At 42.5% G+C, this 24,371-nt stretch overlaps 1 protein-coding gene across 1 annotated transcript; it reads left to right on the top strand.

Annotated features, from left to right (window-relative positions):
• The first annotated feature begins 968 nt into the window (after window positions 1-968).
• Window positions 969-22,737, top strand: slc6a11a (solute carrier family 6 member 11a). Its single transcript, XM_014132372.3, has 14 exons — window positions 969-1,428; window positions 3,422-3,556; window positions 4,382-4,522; window positions 6,383-6,473; window positions 6,718-6,850; window positions 7,090-7,224; window positions 7,689-7,792; window positions 8,312-8,436; window positions 9,159-9,271; window positions 9,388-9,525; window positions 11,884-11,986; window positions 21,742-21,842; window positions 22,011-22,181; window positions 22,464-22,737. Exons 1-14 carry the CDS (start codon window positions 1,242-1,244, stop codon window positions 22,584-22,586), a joined length of 1,800 nt encoding a protein of 599 aa, XP_013987847.1. The 5' UTR covers window positions 969-1,241; the 3' UTR covers window positions 22,587-22,737.
• Window positions 22,738-24,371: the final 1,634 nt, after the last annotated feature.

Consider the following 24,371-nt stretch of genomic DNA (forward strand, 5'->3'; position numbering starts at 1 on the left):
ACATATTATGTGACTTAAGCAAATTTTTACTCCTGAACTTATTTAGGCTTTCCTTAACAAAGGGATGGAATACTTATTGACAGGTCAGCTTTTCATTTTTTATTAATATGTAATAATAAAAACTTTATTCCACTTTGACATTATGGGGTATTGTTCGTAGGCCAGTGACACAAAATCTCAAAAAATCTATTTTAAATTCAGGCTGTAACACAGCAAAATGTGGAAAAAGTCAAAGGGTGTGAATACTTTCTGAAGGCACTGTACGTATCATCTCCATCTTTTCATTCAGATTTCATGTCTCATAATAATAATAATCATTATCATCATCATCACATTGAAGCTTACTCAAACCCTGAATCATTTAAACAAATTCCAAACCTTCTGTAGTCTAGCCTGTCAAGTTCCTTTTGCCACTGTTCACCTGTTCACCTGTTTGAAAGAACTCATGTAGGCCTACACTAAAATGAAAAGGAGACATCCCTCATAGCATGAAAGGACAAATACTTTTGACTGTGTGCTTATTCACTCTCCTCAGCTGTCTTCAGGCTCATCATTTACTAATGGGACACTAGCTTAGGTGTGCCCAATTTAAAGGTGCAGCTAGGAACTTTTGTTCCTAAGGTGAAAGTCAGTGATCGGGACCCACACTTGACCCGTCAGCGCACTTACAGTACCATCACTAATGCTGTACACACCCAAAGCACATGAGATACAGAACACGAGATAGACACGGAACACGAGACACACGATAAAAAACCCTTTTCATCTATTGTAAAAGAGTATCAATGTATTTCCAAGAATACTGTACTGTATGTAATTCAGGAAATCCAAAGGCTCCTGGTTAGCCTTAAGCCTCGTGCCCTAACCCCTATCCTCTCTGTCTGCACTGCCCAATGGCAAAAATAAATCCCCCCCCCCCCCCCACACACACACAAAAAAAGTACTTGTCATTCTGTGTAGCTCCGCTGAAACATCAATCTCTTCCATTCCTGCTAAAAGAATCACAGTCCTACAGGCATTATTTTGGACCGTGTCAAATGATACGTTAGTCACACTAAAGGTGTCACTCTCATTCAACTATCTAGTCCACATGTCTTTGGGTCCACCCTCAGGCAGAAGCAGCTGGCATCTTGACAGTGCTGTTATCCATAAAAGCTCCAGCAGCAGCAGACAATTGCACCAACCATTGACTCCACCAGCAGAACTTGCCTCCTCTGAACCCTTTCTCTCTCACTCGCAGGATGGCTGCTTCTCTCTCTGCAGGCAAGCATGAGACTCTCCCAGGGCCGGTGCAGGACACCCAACAAAGTGTGAAGGAGCGCGGCCAGTGGGATAGCAAAATTGAGTTTATTCTAACTGTGGCTGGCGCTATTATTGGACTTGGAAATATATGGAGATTTCCCTATCTTTGTTACAAGAACGGTGGGGGTGAGTCAACAAAGTCTTATTTTTGCTTGTTGGTTAAATATGTGCATACATTTCTACACAGGTCTTCCCTGTGGCTCAGTTGGTAGAGCTTGGTGTTTGCAATGTCAGCATGGTGTGTGCAACGTCAGGGTTGTGGGTTCGAGTCCCACGGGAGGCCAGTACAAGAAAAAAGAGAAAAACAATGTATGAAATTCACTACTGTAAGTTGCTCTGGATAAGAGCGTCTGCTAAAATGTAAATACATACTATTAGTGGGGTCGGTGGGGGGTAAGGAGGTCAGTCCCTTGAAAAATGTTCTTTAGAACTTCCAAAATCTTTAGAACTTCCAAAATACTCACCATATTTATGGGTCAGTTTAGTGAAAATAAGAAATAGGTGTGTGAGGTATGTTGCAGCTGATCTAGTCTTTCATAAGAGCTATTCTTACATTGAACCAGTCTGCTAGCTCAAGAGTTGGTTATGGCTCATGAAAATACTGTAAATATAGTCATCAGCTCTGTCTTTATTTTTTTGTTTAACAGTTACAGTTTTTTACTTTGTGACTCACAGGCATGTCCTAAATGTATTGTCATGTTGTACCTAAATATCTTTCAGTGTCACATCAGAGAACATGAAAATTAACCCAAAATATATTTGATCTTATTTTATATTTTTCCCCGAGGGTTGTGGTATATGGCCAATATACCACAGCTAAGGGCTGTTCTTAGGCACAACCCAAACCACAAACCCCCAAGGTGCCTTATTGCTATTAGAAAATGGTTACCAATGTAATTAGAACAGTAAAAAATAAATGTTTTTTTCATACCCGTGGTATACGATCTGATATACCACGGCTGTTAGCAAATCAGCATTCAGGGCTCAAAACACCCAGTTTATAATACAGTTTATAATACAGTGTATTCTACAGGCTTAACTTGTGTGTCATTATACAATAGATACTAGAAAATATAATGTTGTATAACACATATACCATTCCTAATAACATTACATTCAAGTTTTTTATAAAAGGTTTGGTAGTGAGAGCATAATTATAATAATATGATGATGCAATTATCCTATCCTATTCCACATTCTCTCTCTTTTTTACAAATGCGTTGTTGATTTGTTCCCTGGTCAGATTTTAAATCAGGCAAAAAGAGGAAAGAGGAGGATTGTTTTTTTGTTTAGCTGATATAAAGCTCCTTGAAATGACACAAAGAACCAAATCTGCATCCAAATACTTTAGTGAAACCCCCTGAGAACTGTGTGAACCCAGATAACCCCATGGTCATTGTGCTGGTTTCTCATTCCCATCACTATGCGATAACTAAGTACACATTCATTCACCTTGCATGGTCACAATTCAAAATAATATTGACGATTGTTGAATGACACAGAGGATGTATACCTTTCCATAATTTTCCACACTGCACTTTCAGAAGTTTTCTTGGTTTGCTTGACTCAGATGGAGGCAGTTAGTTGACACTATATTTAGATATCAGTGGCGTGACCTGTTCAGTATTGACGGAGGTAGAACCCGTCTGAGAGGACATCTGTCGCAGGCAACAGGAATGTGATTACTAAAACCGGGTATATTATGAGAGCCACATTGAGGGTGTGATCCACGAGAGCCAGATCAAAATGGGATTGTTCAGATGTGTAATGGTGAAAGATAGTCCCACTGTAGCTCAGTTGGTAGAGCATGGCGCTTGCAACGCCAGGGTTGTGGGTTTGATTCCCACGGGGGGGGTCAGTATTTAAAATGTAATAAAAATGTATGCACTCTTCTGTAAGTCGCTCTGGATAAGAGTGTCTGCTAAATGACTAAAATGTAAAAAAATACAGAGAACTATGTATGCTGTCAGTGTCAACTAATTTCAGCATCCAGAACCAAATAAGCTATATTAAGGCTGTCGCAAAAGATGTGTGTCAACTAAAGTTTAATGTTTGAAAATAGATTAACATTAAGCATTGAATGGAGGCCTAATATATAGGACTCCTTCCTGTACTATAGGGGCGTTCTTCATCCCATACATCCTGTACCTGGTGACCTGTGGCATCCCTCTGTTCATCCTGGAGACGGCTCTGGGCCAGTACACCAGCCAGGGTGGCATCACCTGCTGGAGATTGATCTGCCCGGTGTTTGAAGGTGAGTTTTTCTGTACAGTCCTGTACACTTAAGTTAAAAGTTACTTTTTCAAATGCCTTTGCCGCAGCACAGGTAAGTTACATTGTTATCATTGTGACAAACACTCTGGTAGGATGAGCCTTTATTATCTGCTTCACGGAGAACTCCATAATGTAGATGTGCTTGGCATGGTTTTGTTACAACACAGGGAAGTTAAAAGATAATGGTACGTCTATGTATAGTTGAAACGTTATTTAAGTTAAGTAAGGCACACAGCAATGAAGAGTAGAGTGAGACTTACGGTAGAGTGAGTAGGCTCTATGATAGGTTGTGCGTTCGTTATTTGCGGTGAGACACAAAGCAAAAAATTGGTTTGTGATCTTCATTCATTAAGATGTCTGTGCAGTTATATAGGGCCTCTCCTATTCTGAGAATATGTTTAAAACACTAACTCATATATCTAACTCATATTACAACAGTGTCCCTTTCTGAAGACCCAGTCTGCATTACATTGTTATTACAAATGTTGAATTAATAATAATATATGCCATTTAGCAGACCCTAGGAATTGAACCCATGACCCTGGCGTTGCTAGAACCACACTATTACCAACTGAGTCTGAGTCACAGCTGAAGCAAGCACACTAACTTTCAAGGAATAAAAAAAGTTATTTCCAAAAATGCAAATCAAACAGCATTCAGAAAGTGTACTTGTAACACAAATTGATTTGGATTTTAGACATATTTTCAGAGTGAATGGGGCCCTGTGTAGGGTAAATGGGAAAATCATGTTAGGTTGTTGATTTGTATCAGCATGTCGATATGTTTCTCTTCTTGTCTTCATCAGGAATGGGCTATGCCGCCCAAGTGATTACTATATATGGATGTATGACCTACATTGTGATTCTGGCGTGGGCATTCCTCTACCTGTTCTCATCCTTCACTGTTGACCTGCCATGGGCCAACTGCAACAATGCCTGGAACACAGGTATTTACAGTACCGGTGACTCTACTGAAACTTGGTGCAGAGGCGGACTGCTATGTTTCATAGGTTTCGATTGAAACGGGCCCCAGCTGCCCACTGACTGACTGACTGATTAAAAAAATAAAAAATAAACGTTATATGGTCTACGTATTTCATAATTTCTTGAAATTAAAAACATATATGAAATAAATATTTTCAGTTGTGGGATAATAATAATCGTTGCAGGTAATGTCCGTGAGAAAAAGTCCCTTTTGGGGGAAATCAAACAGTGCGTTCGATAATCATTGCAGAAGCAACTACCTTCGTAGCTTAGTTGTAAAACACAGAGTGCTGCAAACAAGTAACATCCATCACAAAAATTCAACCAGTCCTAACCACACAAAATTCTAAACTGCTTGCAGGCACAATAGTTCAGTGGAGATCATGAACAGTCAGTGTGTTCAAGTGAACACCTTCTGACAGTTTAAAAGAAGACAGTGGAGACAGACAAAACAGTGAGAATAGTGGGGGAGGGGTGCTTTCTGCTGTAGGCTGTCTTCTACCTCTCACTACCACTCCCCCCTCCACACATCAACGTTTTTTTCCTTGTCATCGGACCTCTTTGCTCAGATTGAATTATGTACATTCAAATGTACTCTGGGCATTCCACCAATTCGGTGCTTTTTGAGAAGTGTAACTTGGTAAAAAAAACGTTTGATTTCCCCAAATTTTGCCATTCTGTCATAAAGAGCACATGTTCATCAATTTTGCATCTCAAGAGGTTACATACAAAAACAAATGATTAGAGTACGTTCCTATTAAGTGCCAAATAAATGAACAGGGTTAATGATTTAATCTTAAATCAGACATAAATCCCATTGTGAAAGGGAGAATGGAAGCTTGTGTGCAACAGGGAGTGGCATTTTATTGATTTTTTAAAAAAACATTTCTAGCCTGTCTATCTATGGGTAACCTAACATAGCAGCTGTAAAAGAAATGCCTGAAACTAAATCCCCTACATACTGGTCTTGACAAGAAGAAAAACAACTGTTGGGGGAGGTTCACTTCTGCACTGTTCAACTATTCCAGCAAATTTGATGGAGGAGTTAAGATAGAGTGTTGCCTTGTTATTCTCCAAAAGCTCTTGTTAATGTACACAGGCACTCTTTCCATTTCCCCTGAAAACCAGAACATCCAGTTGTTGGGGACTCTGCAGAGGCTAGTCTATTAGCAACAGGGTTGACATGTTGTGCTCGACCCGCTCAGGTTTCCACCACTAAACACCAGAAAATGTCCAAAAAGAGTAGAACCAGCTCACCTGCTTTTACGCTATGATCTGACTATTAGATGTTGAATGTTACTTTTGAAAAAAATATTTTAAAAGGAATAGTAGTATCACTATATTAAATTGAGAAATCAGTTCACGTAACAGGGTTGACCTTAAAATGAGGGACAGATGCAAATGACTCACTAATCACATTAAATAAATAATAATCTTCATAAATTACTTTGTAAACACAACAAAATAACTAGAGCATTGCAATGATGGTGAACATTTTGAGAAATGTTGGGGTTAAGTGGGTTAAAATCTTCCTAGAAGTCCCAGAGGGTGAAATGTGACACTTTGAATTCTCCATGTGGTCTATATTAAAATGCAATATTGGTGCACTCTTCTCGTGGAACGACCCACTCTCTTTTAAAAAAAGTAAACAGACCCTAAAACTGTCCTACTCAAACCAGGTTTGATAATTCTGCCCCATAGCGTATAGCATTTTGAGTTGCTTTTGAGTCAGTCACATTAAGAGGATCTGGATATTAGCTAGCATATCCACTTAAAGCTGTCAAGTTTATAACATGCTACAACTAGACTTCAATGTATTTCAGATGCTTGTGTGACATTTGGCACCAAGAACGCCAGCAGCAATTGGACTGGTTCTCTCCTGAATTCATCATCTTCCGTTGTGGAGTTTTGGCAGTAAGTCTATAATTCATGCTGTGTTTTTTTCACCACTGCATCTTTCATGATTAGATGCTTGACTACTTACATGAGAAATGAATCAGGTACCATAATCTTATTTTTTTTAAAGGGAGTTGTATCATAATGTTTAAATTATTCTTATAAGAATACAATAAACTACAATAGAATGCAACACATTTAGATACAATACATTTTCTTTTGGGATTAAATGTACTGCAGTGTCAACCATTTCTCCTTACAGGCGGCGAGTGCTGCGGCTATCAGATGGGATTGAGTCCTTGGGAGCTATTAGATGGGAGCTGGCTCTGTGTCTTCTACTGTCATGGATTGTCTGTTACTTCTGTATCTGGAAAGGAGTGAAGTCTACTGGGAAGGTGAGGGTTATAAGATATAGTAGTCAGATAGTAGTTTCATAATTATGTGTCATTCCAATCTCAATCAAATTTAAAATCAGAGGTAAAGAATAACAAAAAACTCCAGAAAAAACAGTTATTTTCTGTAGCTGTAAAGTTACTTGGTGAGACAATGGGTCCGTCGTTAGTGTGGTAATACCGGTATGTGTGGCTATGTTGTGTTTTCTGTATTGTACTAACCCTGTACTACTAATTCATAGGCAGCATACGTCACGGCTACCTTCCCCTATGTCATGCTAGTGGTGTTATTTGTCAGAGGAGTGACCCTTCCAGGAGCTAAAGATGGCATCTTCTACTACTTGTATCCCAATACAACACGGCTAGCTGATCCACAGGTATTATCTGTAGTATAATCTGTAGTATAAATCTATGGGCCAGTTTCCCAGACAGATTAAGCCTAGTCTTGGACTAAAAATATCATAGGAACGGGAGCCTACTGTATCTCCTGTCACATGAGGCAGCTTAATGTACAAGTACACCCCCTAAACAGGATGTTAGTCTATCACAGGGCCTTACCCCCAATCTATCTCCTCAAAGCTGAGTAGCAAGCAGAAACACATCAGGTCCCATTTTTACACAGCCAGGGATTGAACTCCCAACCTTCCAATCTCAGGGAGGACTGTCTAACCACAAGGCCATTGAGTCTTAGTCCAGGAGTATGCTTGATCAGTGTCCAAGAAACCAGCCCTCTAAGTCTTTCTCCATTCTCACCGCATCTTACTGGTATACATTTCCGTTGTGACATGTTCAGTTTATAACTTCAGTTTAAGTCTTCTTTGTCTGTTTGTTCATCAATAAGGTTTGGATGGATGCAGGAACGCAGATATTCTTTTCATACGCCATATGCCTGGGCTACCTGACCTCTCTTGGAAGCTACAACAAATACAACAACAACTGTTACAAGTGAGTTTTCAACTAGGCTGTGGGTTTAATAAAAAATGTGGCACATTGAAGATCTCGCACAGTTGGCTTATTTAGCAGTGCCATGAGGATCCATAGCCACAAGATTTCTTCAGCCAGTCTGGAGACAGTAAAAAGGCACATCTGGGTAGGCGAGGTTCTGGCTGGAGGAGTAGTTCACTTAGATAAGAAAAGCTGCACAATCTTATGGCTCTGATTCATTCATTCTAGTCACTGAATAATGTTTCGACAGCAAGCTGCGTACATCAGGGTTTCATCGGGTAAACACTGCAGGTCAAGATCTCTTCAGAGCATATAATAAAAGTTGTCTCCTTCAAATACAATACGCCAGGAGGATTCATGGCACAACATGTCATGTCACAACACTACCTCAATTGCCATGAATGTTAATTTATTTGTATTTACATCTTATTAGACCCTTGCCAATGACAACACTGCATGTTAAAGAGGATGACTATATCATGTGTTGAAAATGGTTGAAAACTGTTTCGTGCCTTGCAGAGACTCCTTCTACCTGTGCTTGTTGAACAGTGGGACCAGCTTTGTGTCTGGTTTTGCCATCTTCTCCATACTGGGTTATATGGCTCGAGAACAGGGTGTGGATATCTCTGTGGTTGCTGAGTCAGGTGAGGCTCTAAAGGACATTCATCTACAAGGGTGTGACTCCTTATTATCCTCCTGATCAACCGAAATACTGTCTGACAACATAACTGACCACTTTCCTCATCTGAACTTAATTTTTGTCTACCTCCTCTGGTAAAAGCACTGGCTGTGTCCGAAGTACTGTACGTCTTGCCTACTACTTACTAAAACAACATACTGTGTACTAATCGTACTCCATACTATTTAGAACATACTGTTTAGTAAAAACGAATGCAGTAAGCAACAAATATCAACATACTAGGCTCATCCTACTGAGAATGTTGCATTTAATGCACAATTGTGTTGATTCCTGCCATTCCTTTCATTTTGGTACAGAGCGTCCACTCAGCTGATTGTCAGCTCTTGTCAAACACACGAATGTCTCGAAAGACGATTCTCTTCCTCAATAGTGTGCAGAAAATTCTACAAGATGAAAAGCCAAAATGAGTATGACATCCTGGCATTTAAAGCATACTTTTTTGAAAAACGTCACATATATGAAAAGTTATATTTTTGCATTCCCAAAATGCCTACTATTTAGAATGAAAGTACAGGTATTTGGACACAGCCACTGCCTCACCTCATGGAATCTTAATCTTTTTTTTTACATACTATTACACATACTGAATGTTTCGTTCAATTAATTCAATCAAATTGCGTTTGGGTACATATATTCTATAACGTTTTCCTTGTTGCCCTGCTGCAGGTCCTGGCCTGGTGTTCATAGTGTACCCCCAGGCAGTGTCCCTGCTCCCCTGCCCTCAGTTCTGGGCTGTCTGTTTCTTCACCATGATCATCCTATTGGGAGTGGACGGCCAGGTTAGAGCTCACCATGCCCTCCACCAACACCTCCACCTGGGTGTCTTGTCCCTGCTGTTCTTTCCTCTACCTTCCCTTCCCATGTACAGTACATTGCCCTCTCTCATGTTCCCCAGTTTGTCGGCCTTGAGAGCGTAATGACCTCAGTAACGGACGTCTACCCAAACCTCATCAGAAAAGGCTACCGGAGGGAGATGCTGCTGCTGCTCATCTGCTGCTTCTGCTACCTGGTCGGACTCATCATGGTCACAGAGGTGAGAGGTCACAGACGCAGGTCTCCACTGCACACCAGCTCTCAGACTGTTGTTGTTGTTGTTGTGTGACTACAGAGGTGGTTCTCTGATATCTGAACATATAATATCAGGAACATAAATTGAAGCACCTTAGTGAGGTAAGTTAAATAACTTCAAAACAATGGCAATAAAAGGGTGGATCTTGGTAGCACTTTTTGATCCAAGTCCTTTATGGTTACGTATTACAATAACTATAGTGAACAACAATATAAACGCAAAATGCAACAATTTCAAGGATTTTACTGAGTTACAGTTTATATAACGAAATCAATAAATTGAAATAAATTCATTAGGCCCAAAAGTATGGATTTCACAAGACTGGGCAGGGGCGCAGCCATGGGTTGGTCTGGGAGGGCATGGGCCCACCCACTTGGGAGCCAGGCCCAGCCAATCTCAATGAGTTTCTCCCCACAAAAGGGCTTTATTACAAACATAAATACTCCTCAGTTTCATCAGCTGTCCAGGTGGCTGGTCTCAGATGATAACGCAGGTGAAGAAGCCGTATGTGGACGTTACACGTGGTCTCCGGTTGTGAGTCCGGTAGGAAGTACTGTCAAATTCTCTAAAACGACATTGGATGCGGCTTATGGTAGAGAAATTAACATTCAATTCTCTGGCAACTGCTCTGGTGGACATTCCTGCAGACAGTATGCCAATTGCACGCTCCGTCAAAACTTGAGACAGCTGTGGCATTGTGCTGTGTGACAAAACTTCACATTTTAGAGTGGCCTTTTATTTTCCCCAGCACAAGGTGCACCTGTATAATGATCATACTGTTTAATTAGCTTCTTGATTTTCCACACCTGTCACGTGGATGGACTACCTTGGCAAAAGAGAAGTGCTCACTATCTGTGATGTAAACAAATTTGTGCACAAAATTTGAGAGAAATAAGCTTTTTGCGCAAATTGAAAATTTCTGGGATCTTTTATTTCAGCTCATGAAACATGGGACCAACACTTTAAATGTTGTGTTTATATTTTTGTTCAGTGCATTCGGAAAGTATTCAGACCCCTTGACTTTTTCCACATTTTCTTACTTTACAGCTTTATTCTAAAATGTACTAAATTGTTTTTTCCCTCATCAATCTACACACAATACCCCATAATGACAAAGCAAAAACAGGTTCTTAAACATTGTTCTTGGGTATGATGCTACAAGCCTGTCACACCTGTATTTGGGGAGTTTCACCCATTCTTCTCTGCAGATCTTCTCAAGCTCTGTCAGGTTGGATGGGGAGTGTTGCTGCACAGCTATTTTCAGGTCTCTCCAGAGATGTTCGATCGGGTTCAAGTCCAGGCTCTGGCTGGACCACTCAAGGACATTCAGAGACTGGTCCCGACGCCACTCCTGCATTGTCCTGGCTATGTGCTTAGGGTCGTTGTCCTGTTGGAAGGTGAACCTTTGCCCCAGCCTGAGGTCCTGAGCGCTCTGGAGCACGTTTTCATCGAGGAACTCTCTCAACTTTGCTCCGTTCATCATTGCCTTGATCCTGACTAGTTTCCCAGTCCCTGCCGCTGAATAACATCCCCACTGCATGATGCTGCCACCACCATCCTTCACCGTAGGGATGGTGCCAGGTTTCCTCCAGGCGTGACACTTGGCATTCAGGCCAAAGAGTTCAGTCTTGGTTTCATCAGAACACCGAATCTTGTTTCTCATGGTCTGAGAGTCCATTAGGTGCCTTTTGGCAAACTCCAAGCAGGCTATCATGTGCCTTTTACTGAGGAGTGCATTCCGTCTGGCCACTCTACCATAAAGGCCTGATTGGTGGAGTGCTGCAAAGATGGTTGTCCTTTTGGAAGGTTCTCCCATCTCCATAGAGGAACTAAGGGAGCTCTGTCAGAATGACTATCGGGTTCTTGGTCACCTCCCTGACCAAGTCCCTTCTCTCCCGATTGCTCAGCCAGCTTTAGGAAGAGTCTTGGTGGTTCCAAACCTCTTCCATTTAAGAATGATGGAGGTCACTGTGTTCTTGGGGACCTTCAATGCTGCAGAAATGTTTTGGTACCCTTCCCCAGATGTGTGCCTCGACACAGTCCTGTCTCAGAGCTCTACAGACAATTCCTTCAACCTTATGGCTCTCAACTGTGGGACCTTATGTAGACAGGTGTGTGAATTTACCACAGGTGGACTCCAATCAAGTTGTAGAAACAAATTAAACAGGTTGCACCTGTGCTCAATTTCGATTAATTTAATACATTTTAGAATAAGGCTGTAACATAAAAAATGTCAATGGGTCTGAATACTTTCCGAATGCACTGTAGATCTGTAAACATTGATTGTACTGTATATTGAAGCTTAATTTTTTTTTCTCGCAGGGTGGCCTCTACATCATCCAGCTGTTTGACCATTATGTGTGCAGTGGTGCCACTCTGCTGCTCCTCTCCATATGCCAGTCACTCAGTATTGGATGGATATATGGTAAGAATAGAGAAATTACACTATGTAATCATGGGCAAACACATACATATGCAAATCTAGCTTCCTCGCCAGATTTTCTCTCACTATAAAAATAAAAAAGAATTGAAAGTCCTGAAAGAGACATGAGTACGCACTGGGCACACACTGGTTGAATCAACGTTGTTTCAACGTCATTTGTTAACATATTGTGACATGGAATCAACGTGGAAAATACATTGGATTTTTTTCAAGTCATCAACCAGTACTGTTTTCATCTCACTTCAACCAGTGTTGTAAACATTTAAAGTATGGTAAAACTTCAACTTAAATACATTGATATAACCTGACTAACAGGTTCTTACATCAATCTAATTTCAAAATAATCAACAGAACTATCTATACGTTGAAATTGCATAGAAAATTCCACATAGAAACCGAAGTATTTTTCATCCTATATTCAATATACTGTATATTGGGTGCAATGTTCCCTTGAATTATTTTTGGCATTGAGAACATTTCAGGTCTTGTGAGCGGAAACTTGAATATTGTGAGAATTCTGTGCAACTTCCGGCTTGTGTTTACAGTGAAAACTGAGGCTGTACCCACTTTAAGTTACAGTTTTAGACTGTAGCCAATAGGCTATCGTAGCTATTTGAGCATAATGTAGGTCTATCAGAGTGCCAAATCCTATAGCATTTTCACATGGAAATAGCTTTTGATTTCTATGATATAGCCTACAGCAGCCTATGTGGTGTTCAAAACAGCATACATTCCATCATGAGACTTTTAAAAACTTTTTTAGATGATGCAGGGCTTGACATGAATTTATGTTTGTTTTTACTTGGTCTGTAACACCATGGGCCAAATAGGTGACTGTAAATAGGTGACTGTAATTATGTGACTGTAATTGCATTGTATTGTCTTGCATGATGCAAGAAACCACTTAAAATGAATAATGAATTATTATTACCATACAGAGAACGAGACAATGTAGGCTATCCTCTGCCTATTGGCTTATTTGCATAATCAAGCCTATCTCAAAATACAACATTGTCCCTTTAATATAAATAAACAAGCTTTTTTTTCCTGACTCGCTTTTCAAAGACAGTTTGAAATGTACATGTTTTGTGCTCTTGTAGGAAGAAGTAATTCCTGGGCTAATAACTCGCTAACTAGCAAAGAACATCAACAAATGTGCACACGCGTGGCTCTGTGCCCTGATCTGAAAAGGGCATCCACTGGCAGGTGATTGAAAGACTACTCGTGGGCTAGGGTCAATAGAATTCTACTTCGATGCACTCTGGCTGACTACAACAAAATCACAGACTCAATCTTGCAAAGTTCAATTTGGTTTGGTTTGTTGCATTGAAAAGAGGCTGATATTATGTTGATTAGATCACATTAGAGAAAACTTTGATCTGTAGTGGAAACTAATGGGGTGAACTGTGAAGTTCAATCTCCTGCATCTTTGCAAGGGCTGGCATTTCTTCTGCGCGGCAGTCCTGGAGAAGGTGTGTGGCCGCTTAGAGGGAACATTGACTGGGTGGTTGAAATTACACTGATATGTTGTTGGTTACACTGATACACTACATGACCCAAAGAATGTGGACACCTGCATGCCGAACATCTCATTCCAAAATCATGGGCATTAATATGGAGTTGGTCCCCCCTTTGCTGTTATAACAGCAATCACTCTTCTGGGAAGGCTTTCCACTAGATGTTGGAACATTGCTGCGGGGACTTGCTTCCATTCAGCCACAAGAGTATTAGTGAGGTTGGGCACTGATGTTGGGCGATTAGGCCTGGCTCGAGGTCGGTGTTCCAATTCATCGCAAAGGTGTTCGATGGGGTTGAGGTCAGGGCTCTGTGCAGGCCAGTCAAGTTCTTCCACACCAAACTCGCCAAACCATTTCTCTATGGACCTTGCTTTGTGCATGGGGGCATAGTCATGCTGAAACAGGAAAGGGCCTTCCCCAAACTGTTGCCACAAAGTTGGAAGCAAAGCATTGTCTAGAATGTCACTGTATGCTGTAGTGTTAAGATTTCTCTTCACTGGAACTAAGGGGCCAATACCGAACCATGAAAAACAGCCCCAGACCATTATTTCTCCACCAAACTTTACAGTTGGCACTATGCATTGGGGCAGGTAGCGTTCTCCTGGCATCGCCAAAACCAGATTTGTCCGTTGGAATGCCAGATGGTGAAGTGTGATTCATCACTCCAGAGAACCTGTTTCTACCGTGCCAGTGTCCAATGGCGGCGAGCTTTAAACCCCTCCAGCCGACACTTGGCATTGCGCATGGTGTGTGCGGCTGCTTGGCCATGGAAACCCATTTCATGAAGCTCCCGGCCAACAATTCTTGTGCTGATGTTGCTTCCAGAGGCAGTTTGGAACTCGGTAGTGAGTGTTGCAACCGAGGACAGACGATTTTTCAGCGATCCCATTCTGTGAGCTTGTGTGGCCTACCACTTCGCGGCTGAGCCATTGTTGCTCCAAAATGTTTCCACTTCCCAATAACATCACTTACAGTTGACCGTGGCAGCTCTAGCAGGGCAGAGATTTTATGAACTGACTTGTTGACCACCATTTTCGGCATGCAGCGCGACACGTCTCCTACGCATAGAGTTGATCAGACTGTTGATTGTGGCCTGTGGAATGTTGTCCCACTCCTCTTCAATGGCTGTGCGAAGTTGCTGGATATTGGAGAGAATTGGAACCCGCTATCGTATAAGTCGATCCAGAGCATCCCAAACCTGCTCAATGGGTGACGTGTCTGGTGAGTATGCAGGCCATGGAAGAATTGGGAAATGTTCAGCTTCCAGGAATTGTGTACCAATCCTTGCAACATGGGACCATGCATTGTCATGCTGAAAAATGAGATGAAGGCGACGGATGAATGGCACAATAATGGGCCTCAGGATCTCATCACGGTATCTCTGTGCATTCAAATGGCTATTTATAAAATTCAATTGTCTTTGTTGTCTGTAGCATATGCCTGCCCATACCCCATTGCTACCATCTGTTCACAACGTCGACATCAGCAAATCGCTCGCCCACACGATGCAATACACGCTGTCTACCATCTGCCTGGTACAGTTGAAACCGGGATTCATACGTGAAGAGCACACTTCTCCAGTGTGCCAGTGGCCATCGAAGGTAAGTATTTGACCACTGAAGTTGGTTACGACGCCAAACTGCAGTCAGGTCAAGACCCTGGTGAGGACGACGAGCATGCAGACGAGCTTCCCTGAGACGGTTTCCGACAGTTTGTGCAGAAATTCTTTGGTTGTGCAAACCCACAATTTCATCAGCTGTCCGTGTGGCTGGTCTCAGACGATCCTGCAGGGGAAGAAGCCGGATGTGGAGGTCCTGGTTTGGCGTGGTTACACGTGGTATGCAGTTGTGAGGCCGGTTGGACGTACTGCCAAGTTTTCTAAAACGACATTAGAAGTGGCTTATGGTAGAGAAATTAACATTAAATTCTCTGGCAACAGCTCTGGTGGAAATTCCTACACTCAGCATGCCAAATGCACACTCCCCCAAAACTTGAGACAGCTGTGGCATTGTGTTGTTTAACAAAACTGCACATTTTAGTGGCCTTTTATTGTCCCCAGCACCTGTGTAATGATCATGCTGTTTCTTGATATGCTACACATGTCAGGTGGATGGATTATCTTGGCAAAGGAGAAATTCTCACGAACAGGGATGTAAAAAATAAGAATTCAGCTCATGAAACATGGGACCAACACTTTACATGTTGCGTATTGTTTTTTCAGTGTATGTTGAATTTGAGATTTAACGACGTATTTTAATTGACCTCATTTCAATGTTGATAGTAAAAGGGTTTGTTTGAATCAACGTCATTGTTTTAACGTCATGCTACACGGGGCCCCCCAGGAGTGTGTGCTTAGCCCCTCCGGTACTCCCCATTCACCCACGACTGTGTGGCAATGCACAACTCCAACTCCATCAACGCGTGTATTTTCTTTTTCTTTATTCAACTAGGCAAGTCAGTTAAGTCAGTTAAAAACAAATTCAAGTTTGCTGAAGGTGCGACGGTGGGAGACCTGATCACCAACGACAATGAGACAGCCTACAGGGAGGAGGTCAGAGACCTGGCAGTGTGGTGCCAGGACAACAACCTCTCCCTCAACGTCAGCAAGAACAAGGAGCTGTCGTGTATTACAGGAAACAGGGGCAGGTGCACACCCCCATCCATATCAACGGGGCCGCAGTGGAGAGGGTCAAGAGCTTCAAGTTCCTCAGTGTACACATCAATGTCCTCTAACTCCAGCACAGTCGGGAAGAAGGCACGGTAGTCCCTCTTCTCCCTCAGGAGGCTGAAACTATTTGGCATGGCCCTTCAGATCCTTAGGAACTTTACAGCTGCACCATTGAGAACATCTTGACTGGTTGTATCACCGTCTGGTATGGCAACTGTACATTAAACTGAAAGTGGATCTACCTAGACCAGTACGGACTATTGGAACTTTGAGAGTTAACCATCCCTGTGAACAGGTTTGGTGTCTCATATTATTATTTTTTACAGAAGCTGTAATGTGTACGCTAAGAATTGGGAAGCAACTACAGGGAGTGCACATTTAATAATAAATTGAACATAGTACAAAATAAGAAACATGAAAAGTGTACAGACATGAAACAGAAACAGAGTTAATAACGCCTGGGGAAAGAACCAAAGGGAGTGACAGATATAGGGGAGGTGATCAGGAAGGTGATGGAGTCCAGGCGAGTCTCATGAAGCGCAGGTGTGCGTAACGATGGTGGCAGGTGTGCATAATGATGAGTAAACTGGCGACAACGAGCACCAGAGAGGATGAGCGTGAGAAGACGTGACAGTACCCCTTCCCTGACGTGCGGCTCCAGCCTCGGGACGCAGACCAGAGGGACGGTCTCAAGGACCAGGAGCGGGCCGATCGCTTCTTCTGAGTCGCAGGAACCTGTAGAGCCGGGCTGAGGTGCGGGAACCTGTAGAGTTGGGCTGAGGTGCGGGAACCTGTAGAGCCGGGCTGAGGCGCGGGAACCTGTAGAGCCGGGCTGAGGCGTTGGAACCTGTAGAGTTGGGCTGAGGCGCGGGAACCTGTAGAGCCGGGCTGAGGCGCGGGAACCTGTAGAGCCGGGCTGAGGCGCGGGAACCTGTAGAGCCGGGCTGAGGCGCGGGAACCTGTAGAGCTGGGGTGAGGCGCGGGAACCTGTAGAGCCGGGCTGAGGCGCGGGAACCTGTAGAGCTGGGCTGAGGCGCGGGAACCTGTAGAGCTGGGCTGAGGCATGGGAACCTGTAGAGCCGGCTGAGGCGTGGGAACCTCAAATGAAATTAAATCAAATTGTATTAGTTACATGCGCCAAATACAACAACCTTTCAGTGAAATGCTAACTTATGAGCCGCTAACCGACAGAGCATTTAAAAAAAAGTATGGATAAGAATAAGATATAAAAGTAACAAGTAATTAAAGAGGAGCAGTAAAAAATATATATATATACGGGGGGTACAGAGTCAATGTGTGGGGGCACCGGTTAGTTGAGTACATGTAGGTTAATTAATTAAAGTGACTATGCATAGATGACAACAGAGTGGCAGTGAGGTGTGTGGGGGGGGGGGGGGGGGGGCAGCAATGTGAATAGTCTGGGTAGCCATTTGACTAGATGTTCAGGAGTCTTATGGCTTGGGGGTAGAAGCTGTTAAGAAGCCTCTTGGACATAGACTTGGCACTCCGGTACCGCTTGCCGTGTGGTAGCAGAGACAACAGTCTATGACTAGGGTGGCTAGAGTCTTAGACAATGTTCAGGGCCTTCCTCAGACACCGCCTGGTATAGAGTTCCTGGATGGCGGGAAGTTTGGCCCCAGTGATGTACTGGACCATACGCATTACCCTCTGTAGTGCCTTGCGGTTGGAGGTTGAGCAGTTGCCATACCAGGCAGTGATGCAACCAGTCAGGATGCTCTCGATGGTGCAGCTGTAGAACCTTTTGAGGATCTGAGGACCCATGCCAAAGATTATTCGTTTCCTGAGTGGGAATAGGCTTTGTCGTGCCCTCTTCACGACTGTCTTGGTGTGTTTGGACCATTCTAGTTTGTTGGTGATGTGGACACCAGGGAACTTGAAGCTCTCAACCTGCTCCACTACAGCCCCATTGATGAGAATGGGGGCGTGCTTGGTCCTCCTTTTCCTGTAGTCCACAATCATCTCCTTAGTCTTGGTTATGTTGAGGGATAGGTTGTTATTCTGGCACCACCCGGACAGGTTTCTGACCTCCTCCCTATAGGCTGTCTCGTCGTTATCGGTAATCAGGCCTACCACTGTTGTGTCGTCTGCAAACTTGGGCAGCGGCCCAGCATGGGCAGCGACCATGTAACTCTTTTACAACATGCAGAAGTGCGCTGGTTATCATGGTGCAAAGTGTTGACGTGGTTTTTTGAATAGAGAGATGAGCTTAAAGTTTTCTTTACTGACCATAATTTTCACTTGTCTGACCACTTGCATGATGACGAGTTTCTCACACGACTGGCCTACCTGGGGGATGTTCTTTCTTGCCTGAATGATCTGAATCTAGGATTACAGGGATTCTCCCCAACTATATTCAATGTGTGAGACGAAGGCTATAATTAACCTGTCTGGGATAGGGGGCAGTATTTTCACGGCCGGATAAAAAACGTACCCGATTTAAACTGGTTACTACTCTTGCCCAGAAACGAGGATATGCATATTATTAGTAGATTTGGATAGAAAACACTCTAAAGTTTCTAAAACTGTTTGAATGGTGTCTGTGAGTATAACAGAACGCATATGGCAGGCAAAAACCTGAGAAGATTCCAAGCAGGAAGTGGCCTTTCTGCAAATTTGTAGTCCTTCTGTTGCTTGTCTATCGAAACTACAGTATCTGAGCTGTTACGTGACACTTTCTAAGGCTTCCATTGGCTCTCTAAAGCGTTCAGAAAGCGGATTGATGCGTCTCCTGTCTCTGGGCAGATAACAGCAGCACAGTTTGTCAGTGGACTGCCTGGTGACAGAGAGATTGGAGATGCGCGTTCACGAGACCTCGCCATTTTTTCGCTTCCTTTGTCCGGTTGGAATATTATCGCTATTTTACTAGAAAAATAGCATAAAAATTGATTTTAAACAGCGTTTGACATGCTTCTAAGTACGGTAATGGAACATTTTGAATTTTTTTTGTCTGGAAATGCGCTCGCGCGTTACCCTTTGGATAGTGACCTGAACGCACGAACAAAACGGGGATATTTGGACATAACTATGGATTATTTGGAACAAAAACAACATTTGTTGTGGAAGTAGCAGTCCTGGGAGTGCATTCTGACAAAGAACAGCAAAGGTAATACAATTTTTCTAATAGTAATTCTGAGTTTAGTGAGCCCCATAGTTGGCGGGTGTCTGAATAGCTAGCCGTGATGGCTGAGCTATGTACTCAGAATATTGCAAAATGTGCTTTCGCCGAAAAGCTATTTTAAAATCTGACATAGCGATTGCATAAAGGAGTTCTGTATCTATAATTCTTAAAATAATTGTTATGTATTTTGTCAACGTTTATGATGAGTAATTTAGTAAATTCAACGGAAGTTTTGGGTGGGAATGCTAGTTCTGAACATCACATGCTAATGTAAAAAGCTGTTTTTTTATATAAATATGAACTTGATTGAACAAAACATGCATGTATTGTATAACATAATGTCCTAGGAGTGTCATCTGATGAAGATCATCAAAGGTTAGTGCTGCATTTAGCTGTGTTTTGGGTTTTTGTGACATATATGCTTGCTTTGAAAATGGCTGTGTGATTATTTTTGGCTGTGTACTCTCCTAACATAATCTAATGTTGTGCTTTCGCTGTAAAGCCTTTTTGAAATCGGACAATGTGGTTGGATTAACGAGAGTCTTATCTTTCAAAAGGTGTAAAATAGTCGTATGGTTGAAAAATTGAAATTATTGCATTTTTGAGGTATTTGTATTTCACGCCACGTTCTTCCATTGGATATTTGGCGAGGCGTTCCACTAGCAGAACGTCTAGATGCAAGAGGTTAATTGATGGTTTCAAAGTTCTTAAAATGTTCCGTATTGACTGACATTCATGTCTTAAAGTAATGGTGGACTGTTCTTTCTCTTTGCTTATTTGAGCTGTTCTTGCCATAACATGGACTTGGTCTTTTACCAAATAGGGCTATCTTCTGTTTACCCCCCCTACCTTGTCACAACACAACTGATCGGCTCAAACGCATTCAGAAGGAAAGACATTCCACAAATTAACTTTTAACAAGGCACACCTGTTAATTGAAATGCATTCCAGGTGGCTACCTCATGAAGCTAGTTGAGAGAATGCCAAGAGTGTGCAAAGCTGTCATCAAGGCAAAGGGTAGCTATTTGAAGAATCTCAAATATAAAATATATTTTGATTTGCTTGTTCTATAATTCACGCAAAAAATGTCTCAGATGGACAACACATTTACTAATTGGAATCGTTCTCTCATTGAGTGGGTTCCCGCCTATAAATATCTGGGCGTTTGGATTGATAAAGATCTAATGTTTAAAAAACATACGGAAGAGCTACTTAAAAAGATACGATTTAAAGTGGGCTTCTGTCACGTCTACTTCCGCTCCTCCTCTCTGGTGCTCGTTGTCGCCAGTTTACTCATCATTACTCACACATTTGCCACCATTGTTACGCGCACCTGCGCTTCATGAGACTCACCTGGACTCCATCACCTTCCTGATTACCTCCCCTATATCAGTCACTCCCTTTGGTTCATTACCCAGGCATTATTGACTCGGTTTCATGTCTGTACACTTTTCTTGTTTCTTGTTTTGTACTAGTTTCCATTTATTATAACATTTACACTCCCTGTAGTTTCTTCCCGATTCTTAGCATACATGTTACAGAATAATGCATCACCAAAGGGAAGCAACAGGGATTAATTGTATTTTTTTTGCTTTTTTACTGGTGACGTCAGGTCCAAGGGCGGCTGCTGAAGCAACTTGCCACAGCCGGCTCTGTGGGTTCCCGCGCCTCAGCCGCCTCGTCGGGCTCCCGTGCCTCAACAGAAACGACCAGCCTGGTCCTTGGGACCGTCCCTCTGGTCGATGTCCTGCGGTTGGACCAATGTGTCAGGGAAGGTGTACTGTCACGTCTACTCCCGCTCCTCCTCTCTGGCGCTCATTGTCCCCAGTTTACTCATCATTACGCAAACCTGTCACCATCGTTACGCGCACCTGTTGGCTCATCAGACTCCCATACCTCAGCTGGCTCGTCGGGCTCCCGTACCTCAGCTGGCTCATTTGGCTCCCATGCCCCAGTCGGATTGTCGGGATCCCACGGGCTCATCGAGCTCCCATGCCTCAGCCGTCTCTGCGGGTTCACGCACCTCATGCCGGCTCGTCGGGTTCCCGCGCCTCTGTCGGCTAGTCGGGTTCCTCAGGGAGGAGGTACTGTCACGTCTACTCCCGCTCCTCTCTGGCGCTCATTGTCACAAGTTTACTCATAATTACACACACTTGTCACCATCGTTACAAGCACCTGTGCCTCATGAGACTCATCTGGACTCCATCACCTTTCTGATTACCTCGTCTATATCTGTCACTCCCTGTGGTTCTTTCCTCAGGCGTTATTGTTTCTGTTTATATGTTTCATGTCTGTACGCTACTCGTGTTTCTTGTTTTGTTCCATGTAACGTTTATTAAATACACTCCCTGTACTTGCTTCCCAATTCTTAGAGTACACGTTACATCCTGTAACATGTCTGTCTTTTTCGAAGGTGCGGAACGCTTCTGTGACAACATTGAGGATATGATTGGCTATAGGCCCTCCTCCCTGGTCAAGTATTGTTGGCTCTACATTACCCCTACTATCTGCACAGTGAGTTTAAACCCAGTTCATTTTTATCATTATTTCATTCTTTTTTTTTATGGATACAACTGCAATTATGCTTACAAAACTTTCTGCTGTCTATCAATGGCAAGGCAAGACATAATCAAAACAACAATGAAACAACATATTTCTGACATCTTCTTTTCTCTCTTCAAGGGAACCTTTGTATTCTCCCTGCTGAAGTACAGCCCTTTGAAGTTCAACAACACATATGTGTACCCGTGGTGGGCCTACTGGCTAGGCTGGTTCCTGGCTATGTCCTCCCTATCTCTCATCCCCATCACCATGGTCTACAAATTGTACTGGGGCAAAGGGACTTTCTGGCAGGTCAGTATGATGGGAAGTTTTCCCTGGAACATTTAAAAATGTGAATGATTGCATCAAATTCATATTCTTGTTGTTGCACTTTGTCATATTTACAAAGTTAACAATCTAGAAAATGTATATTAGAAAGGCTAAATAAAATAAAATTAATCTGATCGGAAAGGCTGGGACCTTTCATCTGGTTCTTTCATCTCTAGCATAGAGTTTATGCGCTATTCTGAGATTTGTAAGAATACTTTTGAAGCACATTGATTATACTTACTTTGAGACCACTTTGCTCCCAAGCGCCTCCAGACAATCTGTCGGCCAGCAGATGACCTTCCTATGATGATGAAGGAGGAGATGGTAGGTCTCTATGCTCTGGACCATGTTACTGACGATGAGAAGACATACAGCAATAATCTATAGACTGGCTGTTCTACTACTACTTTTCGGGCTGGTTTCCCAGACACAGATTAAGCCTAGTGGGACTGAGACCATGCTTTTTCGTCCAGGACAAGGCTTAATATGTGTCCGGGAAACCAGCCTTTTTTTTGTCTATTTTTGTAACTTAAAAATATATATATATATATATATATATATATATATATATATATATATATATATATATATATACACACACAGTGGCAAGAAAACATATGTGAACCCTTTGGAATTACCTGGATTTTAGCATAAATTGGTCATCAAATGTGATCTGATCTTCATCTAACTCACAATAATAGACAAACAGTGTGCTTAAACTAATAACACTCAAATTATTGTATTTTTCTTGTCTATATTGAATAAATCATTTAAACATTCACAGTGTAGGTTGGAAAAAGTATGTGAACCCCTAGGCTAATGACTTCTCCAAAAGCTAATTGGAGTCAGGAGTCAGCTAACCTGGCGGCAGGGTAGCCTAGTGCTTAGAGTGTTGTACTAGTAACCGAAAGGTTGCAAGTTCGAATCCCTGAGCTGACAAGGTACATATCTCTCGTTCTGCCCCTGAACAAGGCAGTTTACACTGTTCCTAGGCTGTCATTGAAAATAAGAATTTGTTCTTAACTGACTTGCCTAGTTAAATAAAGATAAAAACAAAACCTAGAGTCCAATCAATGAGATGAGATTGGAGATGTTGGTTAGAGCTGCCTTGCCCTTTAAAAAAAACACTCACATAATTTGAGTTTGCTATTCACAAGAAGCATTGCCTGATGTGAACCATGCCTTGAACAAAAGAGATCTCAGTAGACCTGAGATTAAGAATTGTTGACTTGCATAAAGCTGGAAAGGGTTACATAAGTATCTCTAAAAGCCTTGATGAGCAAGACAAATTGTATATAAATGGAGAAAGTTTGGCACTGTTGCTACTCTCCCTAGGAGTGGCTGTCCTGCAAAGATGACTGCAAGAGCACAGTGTAGAATGCTCAATGAGGTTAAGAAGAATCCTAGAGTGTCAGCTAAAGACTTACAGAAACCTCTGGAACATGCTAACATCTCTGTTGACTAGTCTTTGATACGTCAAACACTAAACAAGAATGGTGTTCATGGGAGGACACCATGGAAAAAGCCACTGCTGTCCAAAAAAAACATTGCTGCACATCTGAAGTTTGCAAAAGTGCACCTGGATGTTCCACAGTGCTACTGGCAAAATATTCTGTGGACAGATGAAACTACAGTTGCGTTGTTTGGAAGGAACACACAACACTATGTGTGGAGAAAAAGCACAGCACACCAACATCAAAACCTCATCCCAACTGTAAAGTATGGTGGAGGGAGCATCATGGTTTGGGGCTGCTTTGCTGCCTCAGGGCCTGGACAGCTTGCTATCATCGACGGAAAAATTAATCCCAAGTTTATCAAGACATTTTGCAGGAGAAAGTTAGGTTACCTGTCCGCCAATTGAAGCTCACCAGAAGTTGGGTGATGCAACAGGACAACGAACCAAAACACAGAAGTAAATCAACAACAGAATGGTTTCAACAGAAGAAAATACGCATTCTGGAGTGGCCCAGTCTCAATCGGGTTGAGGTCAGGACTCAACCCGATTGAGATAATGTGGCATGACCTCGAGAGCAGTTCACACCAGACATCCCAAGAATATTGCTGAACTGAAACAGTTTTGTAAAGAGGAATGGTCCAAAATTCCTCCTGGCTTTTGTGCCGTTCTGATCTGTAACTACAGAAAACGTTTGGTTGAGGTTATTGCTGCCAAAG

The sequence above is a fragment of the Salmo salar genome, chromosome 12 (assembly GCF_965601325.2).
Source record: "Salmo salar chromosome 12, fSalSal1, whole genome shotgun sequence".
NCBI classification, from domain to species: domain Eukaryota; kingdom Metazoa; phylum Chordata; class Actinopteri; order Salmoniformes; family Salmonidae; genus Salmo; species Salmo salar.